The sequence below is a fragment of the Delphinus delphis genome, chromosome 5, assembly GCF_949987515.2.
Source record: "Delphinus delphis chromosome 5, mDelDel1.2, whole genome shotgun sequence".
In the NCBI taxonomy this organism is placed as follows: Eukaryota; Metazoa; Chordata; class Mammalia; order Artiodactyla; family Delphinidae; genus Delphinus; species Delphinus delphis.
Window position 1 is genome coordinate 53,683,210 of NC_082687.1, and position 19,127 is coordinate 53,702,336.

Sequence of the window (19,127 nt, forward strand, 5' to 3'; positions counted from 1 at the left end):
AAAGTTGGCTTTATCCAAGGTTATCTTTTCATCAAGAGAGTACAAAGTAAAAGAGAAGTAAAGGAGTTGACGATGTATGTAAGGAAGTAATTTTAATAAATTTTTTTAACTGCTCTAATTTCCAAGTACCCAAAACGTACCCTGGCACATCATAGGAACTGGGACAATATCTATTTAATGAATTACTGAATGCCATGACGTTACCGTGTTAGGCTTCTCTGAAATAACCATCACACAATGGAGTCTGAACTACTATGTACAATGACTCCTAAGCTATGTGATGCCTTCCATCTGTTCATTTCCAACATGACAACACTTGTTTGTCACCTGGTATCAGTCCTGTAATTTCCCCTTAGCAGAGAGAGGACAAAAATATCAGTTGAAAAAAAATATCATTCAGAGAAATATCTTACATCTCACTCAAGAAAGGTATATTGCTATCGTCTCATGATATAATCCTTATGAATTATAATAGTTTTTAGTATTCATATTTCAGTATTTCATATTCAACCAGTTAGTCCTCTACCCTCTTGTAAACAAAGACCCAGAAACCTAAGAAGCCAGATGACGTCAGGGCCTATAGAAAAGTTCGAAGCAAACTTCTTGCCATGTTCTGCCATGCTGACATTCAGGGTAGTCATCTTTTGATATCAGTACACTTCTCTGTTCAGTTCTTATATATGCCAGTTAGTGTGGGTGACATATTACATGTACTGTTACATTCATTCCTACAATAGCCTGGAAAGCTGTTATTAATGTCATGTACAGACAGGGAAGCTAAGATGCAGAAGAGCTAAGCAGCAGCTATGTGGGGAGCCAGGATTTAGTCAGGTGTATCTCCCTCCAAGTCTGGGCTCTGTCTACCAGGCCTTCTTCCACCAACAATGGAAGCTGTGATTCATTACCAGATATCGTGCTAGGCAGTTCCACACACATTATGTTGTTTAATTCTCATAAAAGTATTGCACATAAATGGTATCAGCTCATTTCATATAGAAGGAAACTGATGCTCAAAAGATCTAAGTAGCCTGTCCAGGTCCACATAACTTTCAGAGTGTCAGAATTCCATTTTAAGTCAGGCCCCATTTCACTGAAGTGAAGCACTCTGTCAAGAACAAAGGAGGGAAAAGAAGGAAGGGAAAGAAAGGAAAAGAAAAGAAAGGGATGAATGAAACTATGTATACTCCTTGTATAGTTCAATAGAATATGCTCCATTAAGTGTTTCTCTCTTAAATAGTAAGAAAATATATGCATATAAACTACAGGCCTAATAATAATAATGCTTAATATTTCTGTGGTGCTGTGATTGCACAAAGCACTATTCTAAGCATTTTACATTTATTAACATATTTACATTTCAAAAAACCCTACAAGGTACTCACTAGCATTATTCCTATTTTACAGACATGGAAACTGCTAAGATTTGAACCCTGGCATTCTGATTCTAGAGTCTATGCACTTAAAGCACTATGTGGTACTAAGATTATTTCAATAGTGTTAGAAGCAATTTCCTTAAGTGTTAGAAGCAATGACTGCTGAAAACCTTTATTTAAAGTAGTGTTTCCCTTTAAATGGGTATCACTGGGTTGTAAGATTATAATCAAGGCTAAACACTAAGTATATTCATATTTCACGTAGCTGTTAAAAAGAATAAGGTAGGTAGATCTGTGTCTCCAAACACAGAAAGATCTTCTAAATATTAAGTAAAGAAAGAGTGGGTTGCCCAAGGGTGTTTGCATCATGACATTGTTTAATTAACATTCATATATATTTTTCTCGAATATATGTGTGTATGTGTCTGTGCCCGTAAATGCTTAGTATGTTCCATGAAAAGATGGACCCTAATAACAATGGTTGCTTCTGAGGAGAAGGAAATAAATCATGATAAGGACATGGTCAAACAGAGTTTCAGCCTCATTTCTAATGTTTTAATATTCACAAAGAGTTGGTATTCATGTTGTCTAATTGAAAATATTATCTGTTTCCCTTATCTTCTCTTTTTATTTTCTTCATTATAATAAATCTCCCTCTCCCTCTCTCCCCCTCTGTGTATGTGTGTGTGTGTGTGTGTGTGTGTGTGTACACACACATACACACATATATGTATATAAATATAGATATATATATGTATAAATATATATTATATAAATTAAATTACACTTATTACATTAAGACATTTAGGGGAAAAATCTGGTTTGATATGAATTTATTTGTATGTACTCTGAGAAATAGGTATTTTTAAAAAGTAAAATGATTATGTATTAATAAACTCACTATACCCCTGATACATGGAGATAGCTGTTGTTCAACAAAAATTTAAGGAGTATTTCCCGAGTCATATTATGAATCTCGGTTTTAAGAATATCTAATTGTTTTTATTGAGAGCTTTTTATGTGAAGGTTTCTTTAAGATATTTGTATACCTGCCAATAATCTTCTTTAAACTCTTAATCCTAGTGCATTCTTAAAGTATTTCTCATTCAAATCCCTGAAACCAGTTCCTTCTCCTTTAACAAAATTAGTCAATACCAAAAAAAGAAATATTGCTTTCTTGTTGGGACTATGCTGTCTCTGGAGCTATTCTATGGGTTGAGGCTTCTCTGTTCAGACTTGTCAAACTAGTTTTATTTCAAGTACTTGTAATTTGTTTCCTTATGTCTTCCAGCCATAGACCTCTAATATATCTAGAGATATCATATTGTTGATTAGAAAGTCAAGGTGAGTGCACGCAGACCTCTAAGATCATATTCTTCCTCCCACAGATGATGAATCGGTAAGTTCAGTTTTGTTTAGTAATGGCTTGTTTGTTCTACAGTCTGTCAGTGGCTAGATCCCCGGAATGTTGGAGGACTGCCTACATTGGATGTTATGAAGTTTGTGGAATTATTATAGCAGCTGGATTAATTAATCTCTGTAGTTAAAATCAATATTTTTGTATTAAAATTCATTATTAACATTATTTAATAGTTGGGATTTTAGAGGAAGTTAATGAAAAACTATATTACATTGTTGTTTTGACTGCTTCTGATTTTGGAGGGGGATGGGGGAGAAAGGTGTTAATTTGTTTTAAGAAAAGCCTCCTTTCAGTAATCTGACTAAACTTAGCTTCTGTAATACTTTCCTTCAGCTCCTTTTCCTCATACCTTATAGTCAGTCAATGGGAACTAATGCAGATTGGGAGGTCAAAATCTGCCAAGACACCTGCCTTCATAGATATTTCAGGACTTCTTGGGGGGAGAAAGGAGACGAGATCCTGATTAGGGAAACTGTTTACTCTCTAAAATTTTTCATGTTAAATATTAAAGAGAAAAGAAAACTATAAATTATTTCAAGTTTTTTTTTTCAAAGTAAGGTTTGCCACATGCAAAGGAGAGGAAAAAAATAAGACTTCTTGGTATAACCTTTGATACAATTAAAATAGTGATTTTAAACATCAATGACAATAATATTTCAAGATTGCTTAGATGTATGCCATTTTCAAAACATTTTTGCACATTTTATTTCATTTAATAGTCAGGACACCCCTGTAAGATCAGGAGAACAGTTACCAACTACCATTTTAAAGTGATGAATCTAAGAGAAACAGATCTTAAGAGGCTTCTCTGTATCGACAGAGCTGTGATGTCAAGATCAGAGCACTGCAACCCACAACTCCTTAAATCCAGTCTTCCTGGATTCTTGCAGCCTCTCTAGGTGGCAAGGATTCCATCTGGGGCCTTTCAGAGATGAGAACTTGACACTAGGTCAGCCCCTAAATTAGTGAACTTCACTGGGCTTCCTTCCCCACTAATAAAATGCACATTTGGATCAGTCCTTTAGTAAGCAAATAGTAATTGCCAGAGGGTCTCTGACATCCTTATGCAGGGTCTACAGTGCTTCACACATAATTGGCACTCCACATATTTGTTGAACAAATTAATGAATAAACAAATGTAAATATCTAGAGTTAGTGTTTTGCTTATTAAAATTCATTGAATTTGAAAATGCATATTCCATGTCTATGGAAATCATGATATTATAGAGTAGTTCCAACCTTTCGTATTTCACATTCCCCAAATTATTCTTTTAAAAAATCAAGTCTCATTATTATGGACACCAAAAGTCTTCTTTTCTAATGCATATTTATGTGTTTAGAGGAATGTTTCCAGCTTAAGGGAAGTAAATTATAGGAGTAATATTAGGGGTCAGTGCAATTGTTCAGGACATCCATGACAAAGAAAGGGGACAGTGAGAAACACTGAATGTTTATGGTTTCTTTAAGATAAACTAATGGAACATTAATCCAGGATTTGGAGGATTTGCAGGAGATGGCCAGGCAGTCTTAAGGATTGAGGCAAAGCAAATGCTTAATAATTACTATGACACCCTATGTCTCACCTACACTAATTTTACAGTACATTCTATAGTCGTGTTGGCCATCCTTACCTCTCCACTAACAAGAAACTCAGTGTGGAAGCTGTGTCAAAATGTACTTGATTCATCTTTGCTGTTTCTGGTCTGTTGAAACTTGGATCTCTTTTCTATGGGTTTTTGACCCTTCTCTCTACCTTTCAGAGATAGTATTTAGTGTTCCAACTTTGCTGTTAATATCCATTTGTATTTGCCTTTAGCAATATCCATACGCCTACTCTTTCCTATAAATTGATTAGTTGGGTGATATATTCATTGAAAATCTCAATTATTTCTCTTATAAAAGATAAAATATCAAATGACTTCTTCATCTGAGATTGCTGTCCTGTTCCCAGATGACGGGCATCTCTCTCTTCCTATTGCCATTATTTTCAGCATTGCTTAATAAATGCAAAAATTAGATTTCTCCTTGTCATTATCCTCATTTAGAGAAAATGCTTCTCAAGCACTCATGTTGTACATTTTAATTTCATTTTGAATACTCATTTAAATCAACTTGTTAATTTGCTAAGGTCATTCTCTAATATACTCAAAAACTATATCTTCAGAGTTAAAGCCAAAATAACAAGGTAAAACCTCCATGTTACTTACTGATCACTAAACTTTGTGTAAATTATCAATTAAATGTTACTGTTTTGTTAGTTTTTCGCAAACTCATAGTGCTTGCTGGGTGCCACATATGCATATTATATTACCTCATTTAATTCTCACAACAATTCTATGATTAGGTACTATTATTATCTCCATTTTATAGATGAAAAAGTAACTAGCCCTACATCACAGGCTAATGAGTGGAAGCTGGGATTTGAGGCAGTCTAGAACTCAAGCCTAAGCTTAACTATTAGGATATCCTGTTTTTTTCAAGAGAAAAAAATCAATTTTTCCATTTTAATTTAAAATTTGAGTAAGAGATTCATAATGTTAGTTATGCAGTAAAGCTTTATCTATATATGTATTAAAATCATTGAAATTTAAAGGCTAGTTTATAGCATCCTCTTCTTTCTTTTGCTTTTCTTCTTTCCAATTGTCTGTCATACAAAGAATAATGTATTTGTAGATAAAATAGGGAGGCTGGCAAATATGTATACAAAATACTTGGAAACCAAGATAATAGAAATTTATGTTCAGGTAAGCATATATGAATCTATAGTAGGTGGTAGTTTATTTGTAATTACTGTAATAGCATCTACCATTTATTACCTATTTACAAAATATTCATCATTTTCCATATATTATTTATTTACAATCCTCATATAAGTTAGCTATTATTATTCCATTTTACAAAAAAAGAAAGCAGCCCTAGATTATAGAGTTATTGAGCTTTAAACCCAAGCTATACACACCATCTTACCCCCAATACATTCATAACTGTGCCTCTGAAACATCTGGGCAACGACAGGAAATTGATCCACTACGGATACAGAAATAATATAAGCAACAACTGAACAGCGTACTACTAAAGGCTTTCACATTCATGATCAGAGTGGCCTGGTTACGAATGGTACTGATAGATTCGAAGTCAGAAAGATAAGGCCTCCCCTTAGCTTTGGAACCTGTGTTGATTTTCCTCTCTGATCCTCAGTTCCTTATTAGTGAATGGTGATAAGACACACCTCACCAAGCTGTGGCAACAAATACATCAGATAGCTCCTATGAAAACTCCTGACCCAGAGTAGGAATTTGATATGTGCTAGAGTCTTTCATATACTCATTTCACTACCTCACATCCTTGGGTAGTATTTATTATCACCATCTTACAGGTGAGAAAACTGAAATTCAGAGAGGTTTCATTAACTTCTCAAGATACATGTTAAAGAGTTATAAGCATGGACTGAAGCCAAAGTCCTTTGACTCTAAAAGGTAGGGCAGATCTGCAATACAAATAGGCCTAGAGAAGGTTTGTCCAGGCAGGTAAAAACTTAAAGGAATTAAAAAAAAATCTTTGTATTGGAAAAACTGTGTTTTTCTTTACTATCACACTATTACCACACACAATACTTCTGACATCAGCTGGGTAGGGTTTTCCCCCAAGCAATTCTCCAACACCAGCTGGGAATCTTACAATTCAATTCAATTATGACACTAACCAGAGTTAGTGCAGGCCCCACAGGTTAAGGGCTCAGTCCCATAAGGCTGCCCGTGCTGCCACTTCAGATATCAATCCCAAGTCCCAGTTGTTACCTGTGTTCCTGACTGGTGGGCTATAAAATGGAGCTTCCTACAATCCCCTCGTCTGATTTGAGTAATTTGCTAGAGTGACCACAGAACTCAGGAAACCAGTTTACCTACTAGATTACCAGTTTATTACAAAGGTTATTAAAGGACATGTATAAACAGCCAGATGAGACAATATATATGGTGAGGTCTAGAAGGGTCCCCAATGCAGGAGATTCTGTCCTCAAAGAGTTGAGATGCTCCCTCCTCCCAGCACGTAGATGTGTACACCAACCCAGAAGCTCTTTCATCATATACAACTGGGATTTTTGTGGAGGCTTCATCACATAGGTATGAATGATTATTAACTCGATCTCCAGCCCCCTTCTCTTCCCAGAGGATAGAAGCGGGTGGTGGAGCTTAAAGTTCCAAGCTTCTAATCATGGCTTCGTCTTTCTGGCCCCCAGAAAGACTAGCCCCCATCTTGAAGCCATCTAGGAGCCCATCAAGAGTATCTAACTGGAATAAAAGACACTGCTATCACCCAGGAAACTCCAAGGGCTTTAAGACCTCTATCTCAGGAACTGGGGCCAAAGACCAAATATTAGAACAAAAGATGTTCCAAGTGCTCTTCATCACTTGGGAAATTACAAAGGTTTTAGAAGGAACTGGGGGCAGAGACCAATATATATATTTTCTATTATTTCATAATCTTTAACTCTCATTTTTGTTACCTTAATGGAAATTCATTATTTGTGATATTTTAAATATTTATAGAAAAGAAGTTTACAATACTTAATTATTATCATCCATATGGCACAGATTGAGACAAAAGCATTATATGTTGTATCATGAGTTACATGAGGGTAGAAACCATATTTTATTCATCCTTGCCTCCCTAAGCCCTGCATGATTCCTTAAAACATAATAAAGACTCAATGAAACGTTGTGGAAAAGAAAAATAGTTGAGTAAATGGACAGATGGATGAATAGTTGAATGGATACATAAAAGGACAAATTAAAGGACAAAGGAGGAATAAGAAATATTGCAATATATGAGTAATTCTCAGTAGTTTGCTAGGACATATTTATGGTATATAAGGCTCTGATCCAGGCATTTGTATACAAACAACTCATTTTGCACACATGCATAGACTCCTAGCCTAGACCTTAACCTCTAACCTGAGACATATTTTACAAACCTTAATAGGTGGGACTGCACTTTGCGTCAAAAACATGCTAGACTAAACCAAACACACAACTCCATAACATCTGGTGCTGTCTACCTTTTCTAGTAAACTAGAACATCTGTAATAAATTTCTGTTTTGTTACTGAATCTCTTTTTCCCTTACTAATAGTGTACTTGTAAAACAGGATTTCTATTTCATTGTGTCACTCAGGGCCACCCAAGGACACATTTTTGTTGATTAACATTGCATTTAAAATATTTGGGGGATTTCCTAATATACTACCTATCTAAGCTTTCTCTTGCAGGGCCACTCCAAGATGATCCTAAATTCCAAAATGCTACTGGTATAAAAATTACCTACCATGAATATTCTCAGGGTGAAATGCCAACTTTCTCAGCATGGCAAATTTCTAACAAGTGTGTAATATTAAGAAGAACAAAAATACTGATAATAGCTCATATTTATATAGCATTTACAATGTGCTGGTCATTTCACATGAATTAATGCACTTAATTTTCATGGAAATCCTGTGAAGTAGGTATTAATTTCATCTCCATTTTACAAATGGGGGAACTAAAACAAAAAAGGGACAAATACGTTGCCACCTATTACAGAGCTAGCAAGTGGCAGGGCTAGGATTTGAACTCTGGTAGTTCAGCTCAAGAGATTGGGCTCTTATCCTTAATACTATACCACCCCCTGTAGAAGTGAGTTCAATCATGTTGCATTAATTTAAACTAACATGTGACTATGCTCTACCTCTAACGCAAAATCTAAGTTCAACACCATTTAAGAAAGACTATGTGGGACCTCCGTGGTGTTCCAGTGGTAAAGAATCCGCCTTCCAATGCAGGGGACGTGGGTTCCATCCTTGGTCAGGGAACTAAGATCCCACATGCCGCGGGGGCAAATAAGCCCGCGTGCCACAACTACTGAACTCGTGCACCTTAACGAGACAGCCCACGTGCCGCAAACTACAGAGCCCATGCACTCTGGAGCCCATACGCCACAACTAAAGAAAGAAAACCCACATGCTACAACTAGAGAGAAGCCCGTGTGCCACAACAAAGAGCCTGTGCCGCAACGAAAAGATCACACATGCTGCAAAAAGGAGCCCACATGCTGCAATTAAGACTCAACACAGCCAAAAAAAAATAAAATATAAAATAAAATAAAATGAAAGACTTTGTGCTAAACTAGCACAATAAAACTCCCTATTTTGCTTATATATGAAGGTGAGAGAATTAAATGCCAGTCATTTCTTAGAATAAAGCTATAGAATGCCTCCTTACTGAACCAGGACAGGGAAACCTAGAAGGGATAAGAATCTGAAATTAATTTAACTCACTAGGGCTGGGTAGATGCTAGAGGAAAGACAGAGCTGCCAGGATTTGGAGTAAATCCAGCCCAGCAGGTCAGATGTGATAAAGAATGAGTAATTGTGTTCCCGTCAGGAATTGTCAGGGGTGGGAATATCCCTCCAAGAGGAAGAAGTACATCCATGCGGAATCCAGGAGAGGTATTCTCACTCCCCTTTAGGTCACGTTTTCTTCTTCCAGCTCAAAATTCTCAGTTATGCTCCCTTTTTGCCAGTGTGCCTAATTTCCACCCCTGGGACCAGGATGAAGGCATTTCCCTAGATATGTGAAGAAGTTGAGTCTTGTCTTTTCTGGCATTCTCATTTTCTTTTTCTGAGTCCCCTGAATTCAGCTCAGCCTGAAACTCTTCATTATTTTCTACAGAAGATGTTCTTTGGTCTAGACTCACAGTGGTATTTTATTCAATTTTGTCCTTCTCTCTTTGTCCCAACCCTCACTCCATTCATATCTGGAAGTTAAATATAGAAGGAAAATCAGAAGTTTTCTTTGTTTCTTCTTTTTTTTTTTTTAACCTCCTGACAATAAAGCATTCCATGGAGCAGCACACTGGTGTAAATACATCTAGAGCCATGTTTTCAAAACTGTGTTCTGTGGAACATCAGACTCCCATGAGATACCACTAGATAGCTTGATTTTTAATGAGCACATTTGGAAAACTTTTATTTCAGTCCAATTCATTAAATAGTATTCAAGTATTTACCAAGAGTCAGATAATGTATTTGGTACTGGGGTTGTATCAGTTAACAGGATATATGCAAAGCCAAAGCAGAAATGCTGCCTGACCTTTACTCCCTTTTTTTTTTTTTTTTTGCGGTACGCGGGCCTCTCACTGCTGTGGCCTCTCCCGTTGCGGAGCACAGGCTCCGGACGCGCAGGCTCAGCGGCCATGGCTCACGGGCCCAGCCGCTCCGTGGCATATGGGATCTTCCCGGACCGGGGCACGAACCCATGTCCCCTGCATTGGCAGGTGGACTCTCAACCACTGCGCCACCAGGGAAGCTCCTTTACTCCCTTTTAAAACCATTAAAGGCTCTAAGACTTCTAGAAGTGAGAATCCTATTTAACTTTCTTTAACCCATTTTTTTCCAAACCTATTTAAATATGGGAAACCTCCCTTTACCCCACTACCTGGGAACACTTCTTGAGAAATGCCTCAATGCTGTATATGGCTTACTCACTGTCTTCAAGATCTTCTGCACTTTGGGGCAAGAAGATAGGTGTACACATAATATCTCAAGAAATAAAACTTATAGGGAACATATGGCAGCATGGAAAAAGTGTCAAATTAAATAAAAGCCTCCAAAGTTTACAGACAAGCCCAAATATGGTAATTAATTCTCCTCATACATGCCTGCTTTCACAGCCCTCTTTCCTTCCTCCTCCCTTCTAGATGACCTCTGCTACTGTCTGGAGAGGGATAAGGGAATACTTACTTCTTGAGAGTTCACAAGAATTTAAAGCCAGTAGAAAGGAAGAAGAAGTGAAAGCAAAAACAAATTCAAGACTTGACCACAATGGACGTGGATGGTCCCTCTGGTCAGTAAACCAACCCTTGCTTTCACTTCATAAAACTCTTCACCTGCCTTTTATGCTTCTTGATGTTCCACACATTATTCATTTGGATTAATAGGAAGTCTGTTCTGTAAAAGGGAAAAAAATCACTCTCAAAAGAAAATATCATACTACAGAAAAAAAGGGCTTCTGAGTCACAGTGGCCAGAGCTAGGTTCTGCCTCTGCTTCTGGCTGCATGAATTGAGCAAGTTGTTCACCTGTAAAATGAAGATAAATCATTCTACTGAAAAGAGCATTTAAAGGATAAAATCAACACATCCTACGAAGTCAGCACTTACTAAATAGTAGCTCTTGTTCTTATCACTTTTAGTACTAAATGGTCATTCTAAAATAGTCACAGGAATATCAAAGCATATTAGGTCACCACAAAAGGTTGCTTTTCTGTAACAAATGACTGAGTTCAGCCACTCAAAGGGAATGACAATTTTCACTGGTGGAAGGAGAGTTTGGCACTTTAGTTCTATAAGAACTTTCCTCCAGGGGTGGGAGCCAGGCTAGGAAGAGAGAAGCAAATTTTCTGCACCATCTCCCAGGAATTCAGTGCATTTAGCATCTTTGACAGTTTATATTAGGAGTTCAGTAGACTTGTAGGTTGGCCTGGGAAACTAACCAATAATTTCTTTTTAAATCAGATAGTATATCTTAAACACCAGAAAACTCTCTGTGAAGATTTATGGGAACATAACCTGTCTGTAAATTGGCATTTTTATAATAATCACATGTATCTACATTTGTATAATGGTAAAATGTAACTACAAGAAAGCAGAAAAATAATCCTGAAAAGGGAAGATTTGGAGCTTATAGCAAAAATGATAAAGGGCATGTAGTTGACTGTGGAGTGAGCCAAAGTTACTGCCTTCAAGGGAGGTCTTTATAGGAAAAGGAAGATCCATGTGGAATAGGAGGTCCATGATGTCTTCTGCTAACTCAAGTCATCTTTGAACTCACATATATAGAAGTCATCAGCTTAGAGGGTTTTTTTTTGGTTTTTTTTGTTTGTTTTTAAAAATATTTATTTATTCATTAGGCTGTGCCAGGTCTTAGTTGCGGCACATGGAATCTTCGTTGCCACGTGTGGGATCTTTAGTTGTGGCATGCGGGATCTAGTTCCCTGACCAGGGATCAAACCCAGTCCCATTGCATTGGGAGCGCAGAGTCTTAATCACTGGACCACCAGGGAAGTCCCCAGCTTAGAGTTTTGTTACTAAGGAAATGAATATCCCAACTCTGATCATTAACAATTCATACTGCTCTATATATTCTTCAAGGTGTATATCTTTCGGTCTTCAAGATTGCAGAAGACAAAGTCACAAATTTATTCATATTATCACTATGTTTTTATTGATAACATCTTTGGAAAAATCATGCCATAAATACACCCTTCTAAACACTGAATAATCAAAGTTAATGAAGGTGTAATAGATATGATAAATTGGATTTCACGCAGATTATAGGTTACTACTCTGAATAAATATCTGCTGTACTTGCCCTCTCCTTAAAGGAATGCAAAGTGCTAATTAGGTCATGATCAGGGATTACTTTTAGCTTTTTTCCTACTTTAATTTAGAAGAGTTCACTTTGTATTCCCCCCAAGTTGTTACTTGAATAAAACAGTCGTCTTCTAATTTTATGCTTAAAATAGAATTCCCTTTTAATGAAATAGTTCTGCCCCAGCTCCACAAAAATTAGAGAAGATTTTAAATCTCACATGCTTTTCTTTGAAAGCTGTAGATTTCTGTCCCTTTTTATGAAAGTCATAATATTTTCAGTTGTGAAAAACTTCTAAGATCCTCCAAGATTCCCAACCCTTGGGGTATACACTCCTTCACCCAATTATTCAAACACTAACCTAGGTGCTGCTGTGAGGGGATTTTGCAGATATAATGAAGGTCTCAAGTCAGTTGACTTTTAAATGAAGAGATTCTAATTTGTAGGCCTAACCTAATCAGGTGACACCTTAAAATAGAACAAGGCTCTACATGGAGAAAGAGATTCAGAATGTGAAAGAAATTTGATGGGAGGAGATTCCCCATTGGTGGTTTTGAAGATGGAGTGGGCTACATGGCAAAGAATGTGGGTGACATTTAGCAGCTGAGAGCCCTCTGACTGACAGCCAGCAAGGGAACAGGAACCCCAATTCAGCTTCAAGGAACTGAGCTCTGCCTCAAACCTAAGTGAGCCTGGAAGAGGGTCACATACGTCAGGTGAGATTGCAGCCTCAACCAACACCTTGATTTCACCCTCCTGAGATCCTGAGCAGAGAACTCAACCATGCCACATACAGAACTGTGAGTGAAGAAGTGACTGTTGTTTTAAGCTGCTAACTTTGTGGTAATTTGTTACACAGCAACAGAAAATTAATATACCAGTGTTTGTTTTATGGGTGCAGGTAAAGCAGGGAAAAAATGCTTGAGCATCTCTACCTACATACAGGCTAGATTCCAAAGGCTTTACTGAGTATATTTCCTTTCAAATCTGTAGTGATATTATGCAAATCATTAATAGGACCTCTCCAGAATGGGAGGTTGATGATGCATATTTGTTTTCATGCCTTGCTTGTTCATAGTCATGAAAGTTGATACTAAGTTGCAAGTTTATTCATATAGGATTAAGTAGTTACAGCTTTAACCCATGGCTCCTGCAGCATTTATAATTTGGTCTTGCGCACCTGTTACATTCCCCAAAAGTTTTCTCAAAAGGAGAAACTTCTGACAGCTGATCACCCCTGTTTGTTGGCCACCATTTCCCGCAAGATGTTAACAGCTCCTTGTATTGCATTTTTGGACATGACCTCCATGGCACTTGAGGCAGTGTATCAGTGAGTGTTGAACCACTCTTCTGCCTAGTGTCTCACAGCCTGTAATACTGTGAGTTTGTGTGCATCTTGGTGGCGGGGATGTGATCTTCCTGCATCTACTTTCTCCATTTGTCCTACTCGGAGGAACTATGTTATCATGGGAAGATAGATTTGAAAGCTTGTAAATCTGCTTGAGGTCTAGCCTTTCTCCTTTGGTCCATTGTTGGTTTTGAATGACTTGAAGACACACTGATAAGATTCTCTAAGAAAATAAATGAAGAATGAATAAGTGAAGAGATGAATATATAAATAATAAATCTAGTTAAGAATTAAAATGCAATCAATGGGGAGGTACTCTGGCACTGAGAAAAAATAGCATACTACAAGTTAGAAGACATGAGTTTGAGATGACTACTAGCTTTATTATACTGGAGAAGGCACTTAAGCATCTCTAGGGCTCAACTTCCCCAACTGGAAAATGTGTTACATTGTACTAAATAGTCTTTAAATTATGCTTCACTTCTGAATCTAGGTTTTAAGCCAATTAAGAGGCTAAATAATGTCATATCCCATGAAGCTTCTATTTGTTGGGTTTTTTTTAACATCTTTATTAGATGGTCTGTCAGTTTCTGCTTTATAACAAAGTGAATCAGTTATACATACACATATGTCCCCATATCACTTCCTTCTTGCATTTCCCTCCCTCCAACCCTCCCTATCCCAGCCCTCTAGGTGGTCACAAAGCACCGAGCTGATATCCCTGTGCTATGCGGCTGCTTCCCACTAGCTATGTATTTTACATTTGGTAGTGTATATATGTCCATGCAACTCTCTCACTTTGTCCCAGCTTACCCTTCCCCCTCCCCGTATCCTCAAGTCCATTCTCTAGTATGTCCGCATCTGTGTTCCTGTCTTGCCCCTAGATTCTTCTGACCATTATCATTTTTTTTTTAGATTCCATATATATGTGTTAGCATACAGTATTTGTTTCTTTCTCTGTGACTTACTTCACTCTGTTTGATAGTCTCTAGGTCCATCCAGCCCACTACGAATAATTAGGTTTCATTCCTTTTTATGGCTAAGTAATATTCCATTGTATATATGTGCCACATCTTCTTTACCATTCATCTGTTGATGGACACTTAGGTTGCTTCCATGTCCTGGTTATTGTAAATAGAGCTGCAATGAACATTGTGCTACATGACTCTTTTTGAATTATGGTTTTCTCAGTGTGCATGCCCAGTAGTGGGATTGCTGGGTCATATGGTAATTCTAGTTTTAGCTTTTTAAGGAACCTCCATACTGTTCTCCATAGGGGCTATATCAATTTACATTTCCACCAACAGTGAAAGAGGGTCTCCTTTTCTCCACACCCTCTCCAGCATTTATTGTTTGTCGATTTTTTAATGATGGCCATTCTGACCGGTGTGAGATGATATCTCATTGTAGTTTTGATATGCATTTCTCTAATGATTAATGATGTTGACCATTCTTTCATGTGTTTGCTGGCCATCTGTATACCTTCTCTGGAGAAATGTCTATTTAGGTCTTCTGCCCATTTGTGTATTGGGTTGTTTGTTATTTTGATATTGAGCTGCATGAGTTTCTTGTATGTTTTGGAGATTAATCCTTTGTCAGTTGCTTCATTTGCAAATATTTTCTCCCATTCTGAGGGTTGTCTTTTCGTCTTATGGTTTCCTTTACTGTGCAAAAGCTTTTAAGTTTCATTAGGTCCCATTTGTTTATTTTTGTTTTTCTTTCCATTTCTCTAGGAGGTGGGTCAAAAAGGATCTTGCTGTGATTTATGTCATAGAGTGTTCTGCCTATGTTTTCCTCTAAGATGTGATGGTGTCTGGCCTTACATTTAGGTCGTTAATCCATTTTGAGTTTATTTCTGTATATGGTGTTAGGGACTGTTCTAATTTCATTCTTTTACATGTAGCTGTCCAGTATTCCCAGCACCACTTATTGAAAAGGCTGTCTTTAATCCATTGTATATTCTTGCCTCCTTTATCAAAGATAAGGTGACCCTATGTGTGTGGCTTTATCTCTGGGTTTTCCATCCTGTTCCATTGATCTATATTTCTGTTTCTCTGCAGATGCCATACTGTCTTGCTTACTGTACCTTTGTAGTATAGTGTGAAGTCACGGAGCCAGGTTCCTTCAGCTCCGTTTTTCTTTCCCAAGATTGCTTTGGCTATTCGGGGTCTTTTGTGTTTCCACACAAATTGTGAAATTTTTTGTTCTAGTTCTGTGAAAAATGCCAGTGGTAGTTTGATAGGGATTGCATTGAATCTGTAGATTGCTTTGGGTAGTAGAGTCATTTTCACAATGTTGATTCTTCCAATCCAAGAACATGGTATATCTCTTCATCTATTTGTATCATCTTTAATTTCTTTCATCAGTGTCTTATAATTTTCTGCATACAGGTCTTTTGTCTCCTTAGGTAGGTTTATTCCTAGGTATTTTATTCTTTTTGTTGCAATGGTAAATGGCAGTGTTTTCTTAATTTCACTTTCAGATTTTTCATCATTAGCGTATAGGAATGCAAGAGATTTCTGTGCATTAATTTTGTATCCTGCTACTTTACCAAATTCATTGATTAGCTCTAGTACTTTTCTGGTAGCATCTTTAGGATTCTCTACGCATAGTATCATGTCATCTGCAAAGAGTGACAGCTTTATTTCTTCTTTTCCTATTTGGATTCCTTTTATTTCTTTTTCTTCTCTGATTGCTGTGTCTAAAACTTCCAAAACTATGTTGAATAATAGTGCTGAGAATGGGCAACCTAGTCTTGTTCCTGATCTTAGTGGAAATGTTTTCAGTTTTCCACCATTGAGGACGATGTTAGCTGTGGGTTTTATGGCCATATAAAGGCCATATATGGCCTTTATGATGTTGAGGAAAGTTTCCTCTATGCCTACTTTCTGGAGGGTTTTTAACATAAATGGGTGTTGAATTTTGTCGAAAGCTTTCTCTGCATCTATTGAGATGATCATATGGTTTTTCTCCTTCAATTTGTTAATATGGTGTATCACGTTGATTGATTTGCATATATTGAAGAATTCTTGCATTCCTGGTGTAAACCCATCTTGCTCATGGTGTATGATCCTTTTACTGTGCCTTTGGATTCTGTTTGCTAGTATTTTGCTGAGGATTTTTGCATCTATGTTCATCAGTGACAGTGGCCTGTAGTTTTCTTTCTTTGTGACATCTCTGCCTGGTTTTGGTATCAGGGTGATGGTGGCCTTGCAGAATGAATTTGGGAGTGTTGCTCCCTCTGCCATATGTTGGAAGAGTTTGAGAAGGATAGGTGTTAGCTCTTCTCAATGTTTGATAGAATTCGCCTATGAAGCCATCTGGTCCTGGGCTTTTGTTTGTTGGAAGATTTTTCATCACAGTTTCAATTTCAGTGCTTGTGATTGGTCTTTTCATATTTTCTATTTCTTCCTGGTTCAGTCTCAGAAGGTTGTGCATTTCTAAGAATTTGTCCATTTCTTCCAGGTTGTCCATTTTATTGGCATAGAGTTGCTTGTATTAATCTCTCATGATCCTTTGTATTTCTGCAGTGTCAATTGTTACTTCTCCTTTTTCATTTCTAATTCTATTGATTTGAGTCTTCTCCCTTTTTTCTTGATAAGCCTGGCTAATGGTTTATCAATTTTGTGTATCTTCTCAAAGAACCAGCTTTTAGTTTTATTAATCATTGCTATCGTTTCCTTCATTTCTTTTTCATTTATTTCTGATCTGATCTTGATGATTTCTTCCTTCTGCTAACTTTGGGTTTTTTTTGTTCTTCTCTCTCAAATTCCTTTAGGTGTAAGATTAGTTTGTTTATTTGAGATGTTTCTTGTTTCTTAAGATAGGCTTGTATAGCTATAAACTTCCCTCTAAGAACTGCTTTTGCAGCATCCCATAGGTTTTGTGTCATTGTGTTTTCATTGTCACTTGTTTCTAGGTATTTTTTGATTTCCTCTTTGATTTCTTCAGTGATCTCTTGGTTATTAGGTAGTGTGTTGTTTAGCCTCCATGTGTTTGTATTTCTTCCAGATTTTTTCCTGTAATTGATATCTACTCTCATAGCATTGTGGTCGGAAAGGATAGTTGATATGATTTCAATTTTCTTAAATTTACCAAGGCTTGATTTGTGACCCAAGATATGATCTATCCTGGAGAATGTTCCATGAACACTTGAGAAGAAAGTGTATTCTGTTTTTTTTGGATGGAATGACCTATAAATATCAATTAAGTCCATCTTGTTTAATGTATCATTTAAAGCTTGTGTTTCCTTATTTATTTTCATTATGGATGATCTGTCCATTGGGGAAAGTGGGGTGTTAAAGTCTCCTGGTATGATTGCGTTACTGTTGATTTCCCCTTTCAAGTCTGTTAGTATTTGCCTGTATTGAGGTGCTCCTATGTTGGGTGCATAAATATTTACAATTGTTATATCTTCTTCTTGGATTGATCCCCTGATCATGCTGTAGTGTCCTTCTTTGTGTCTTGTCATAGTCTTTGTTTTAAAGTCTATTTTGTCTGGTATGAGAATTGCTACTCCAGGTTTCTTTTGATTTCCATTTGCATGGAATATCTTTTTCCATCCCCTCACTTTCAGTCTGTATGTGTCCCTAGGTCTGAAGTGGGTCTCTTGTAGACAGCATATATATGAATCATGTTTTTGTATCCATTCAGCCAGTCTATGTCTTTTGGTTGGAGCAATTAATCCATTTACATTTAAGGTAATTATTGATATGTATTTTCCTATTACCATTTTCTTAATTGTTTTGGGTTTATCATTGTAGGTCTTTTCCTTCTCTTGTGTTTCCTGTCTAGAGAAGTTCCTTCAGCATTTGTTGTAAAGCTGGTTTGGTGGTGCTGAATTCTCTTCGCTTTTGCTTGTCTGTGAAGGTTTTAATTTCTCCATCAAATCTGAATGAGATCCTTGCTGGGTAGAGTAATCTTGGTTATAGGTTTTTCCCCTTCATCACTTTAAATATGTTCTGCTACTCCCTTTGGGCTTGCAGAGTTTCTGCTGAAAGACCAGCTGTTAACCTTATGGGGATTCCTTTGTGTGTTATTTGTTGTTTTTCCCTTGCTGCGTTTACTATTTGGTCTTTGTATTTAATTTTTGATAGTTTGATTAATATGTGTCATAGCGTGTTTTTCCTTGGATTTATCCTGTATGGGACTCTGTGTGGTTCCTGGACTTGATTAAGTATTTTCTTTCCCATATTAGGTGAAGTTTTAAACTATAATCTCTTCAAATATTTTCTCAGTACCTTTCTTTTTCTCTTCTTCTTCTGGGACCCCTGTAATTCGAATGTTGGTGTGTTTAATGTTGTCCCATAGGTCTTTGAGACTGTCCTAAATTCTTTTCATTATTTTTTCTTTATTCTGCTCTGCAGTCGTTATTTCCACTATTTTATCTTCCAGGTCATTTATTCATTCTTCTGCTTCAGTTATTCTGCCATTGATCCCTTCTAGAGAATTTTTAATTTCATTTATTGTGTTGTTCATCACTGTTTGTTTGCTCTTTAGTTCTTCCAGGTTCTTGTTAAACGTTTCTTGTATTTCCTCCATTCTATTTCCAAGATTTTGGATCATCTTTACTATCATTATTCTGA

The 19,127-nt window shown here is 36.9% G+C and overlaps 1 protein-coding gene across 2 annotated transcripts in view; it reads left to right on the forward strand.

Annotated features, from left to right (window-relative positions):
- The first annotated feature begins 2,705 nt into the window (after positions 1 to 2,705).
- TMPRSS11A (transmembrane serine protease 11A) overlaps positions 2,706 to 19,127 on the forward strand; it is a 51,210-nt gene continuing 34,788 nt past the window's right edge. The window contains exons 1-2 of one of the 2 annotated variants that reach the window (XM_060011727.1): positions 2,712 to 2,772; positions 10,524 to 10,669. Coding sequence is in view for 1 of the 2 variants with exons in the window: in XM_060011726.1 (XP_059867709.1) it covers positions 2,762 to 2,772 (11 nt within the window). In the remaining variant the exon portion in view is untranslated. Of the gene's footprint in view, positions 2,773 to 10,523; positions 10,670 to 19,127 lie in introns of both variants that reach the window. The other variant, XM_060011726.1, reaches the window with a different exon arrangement.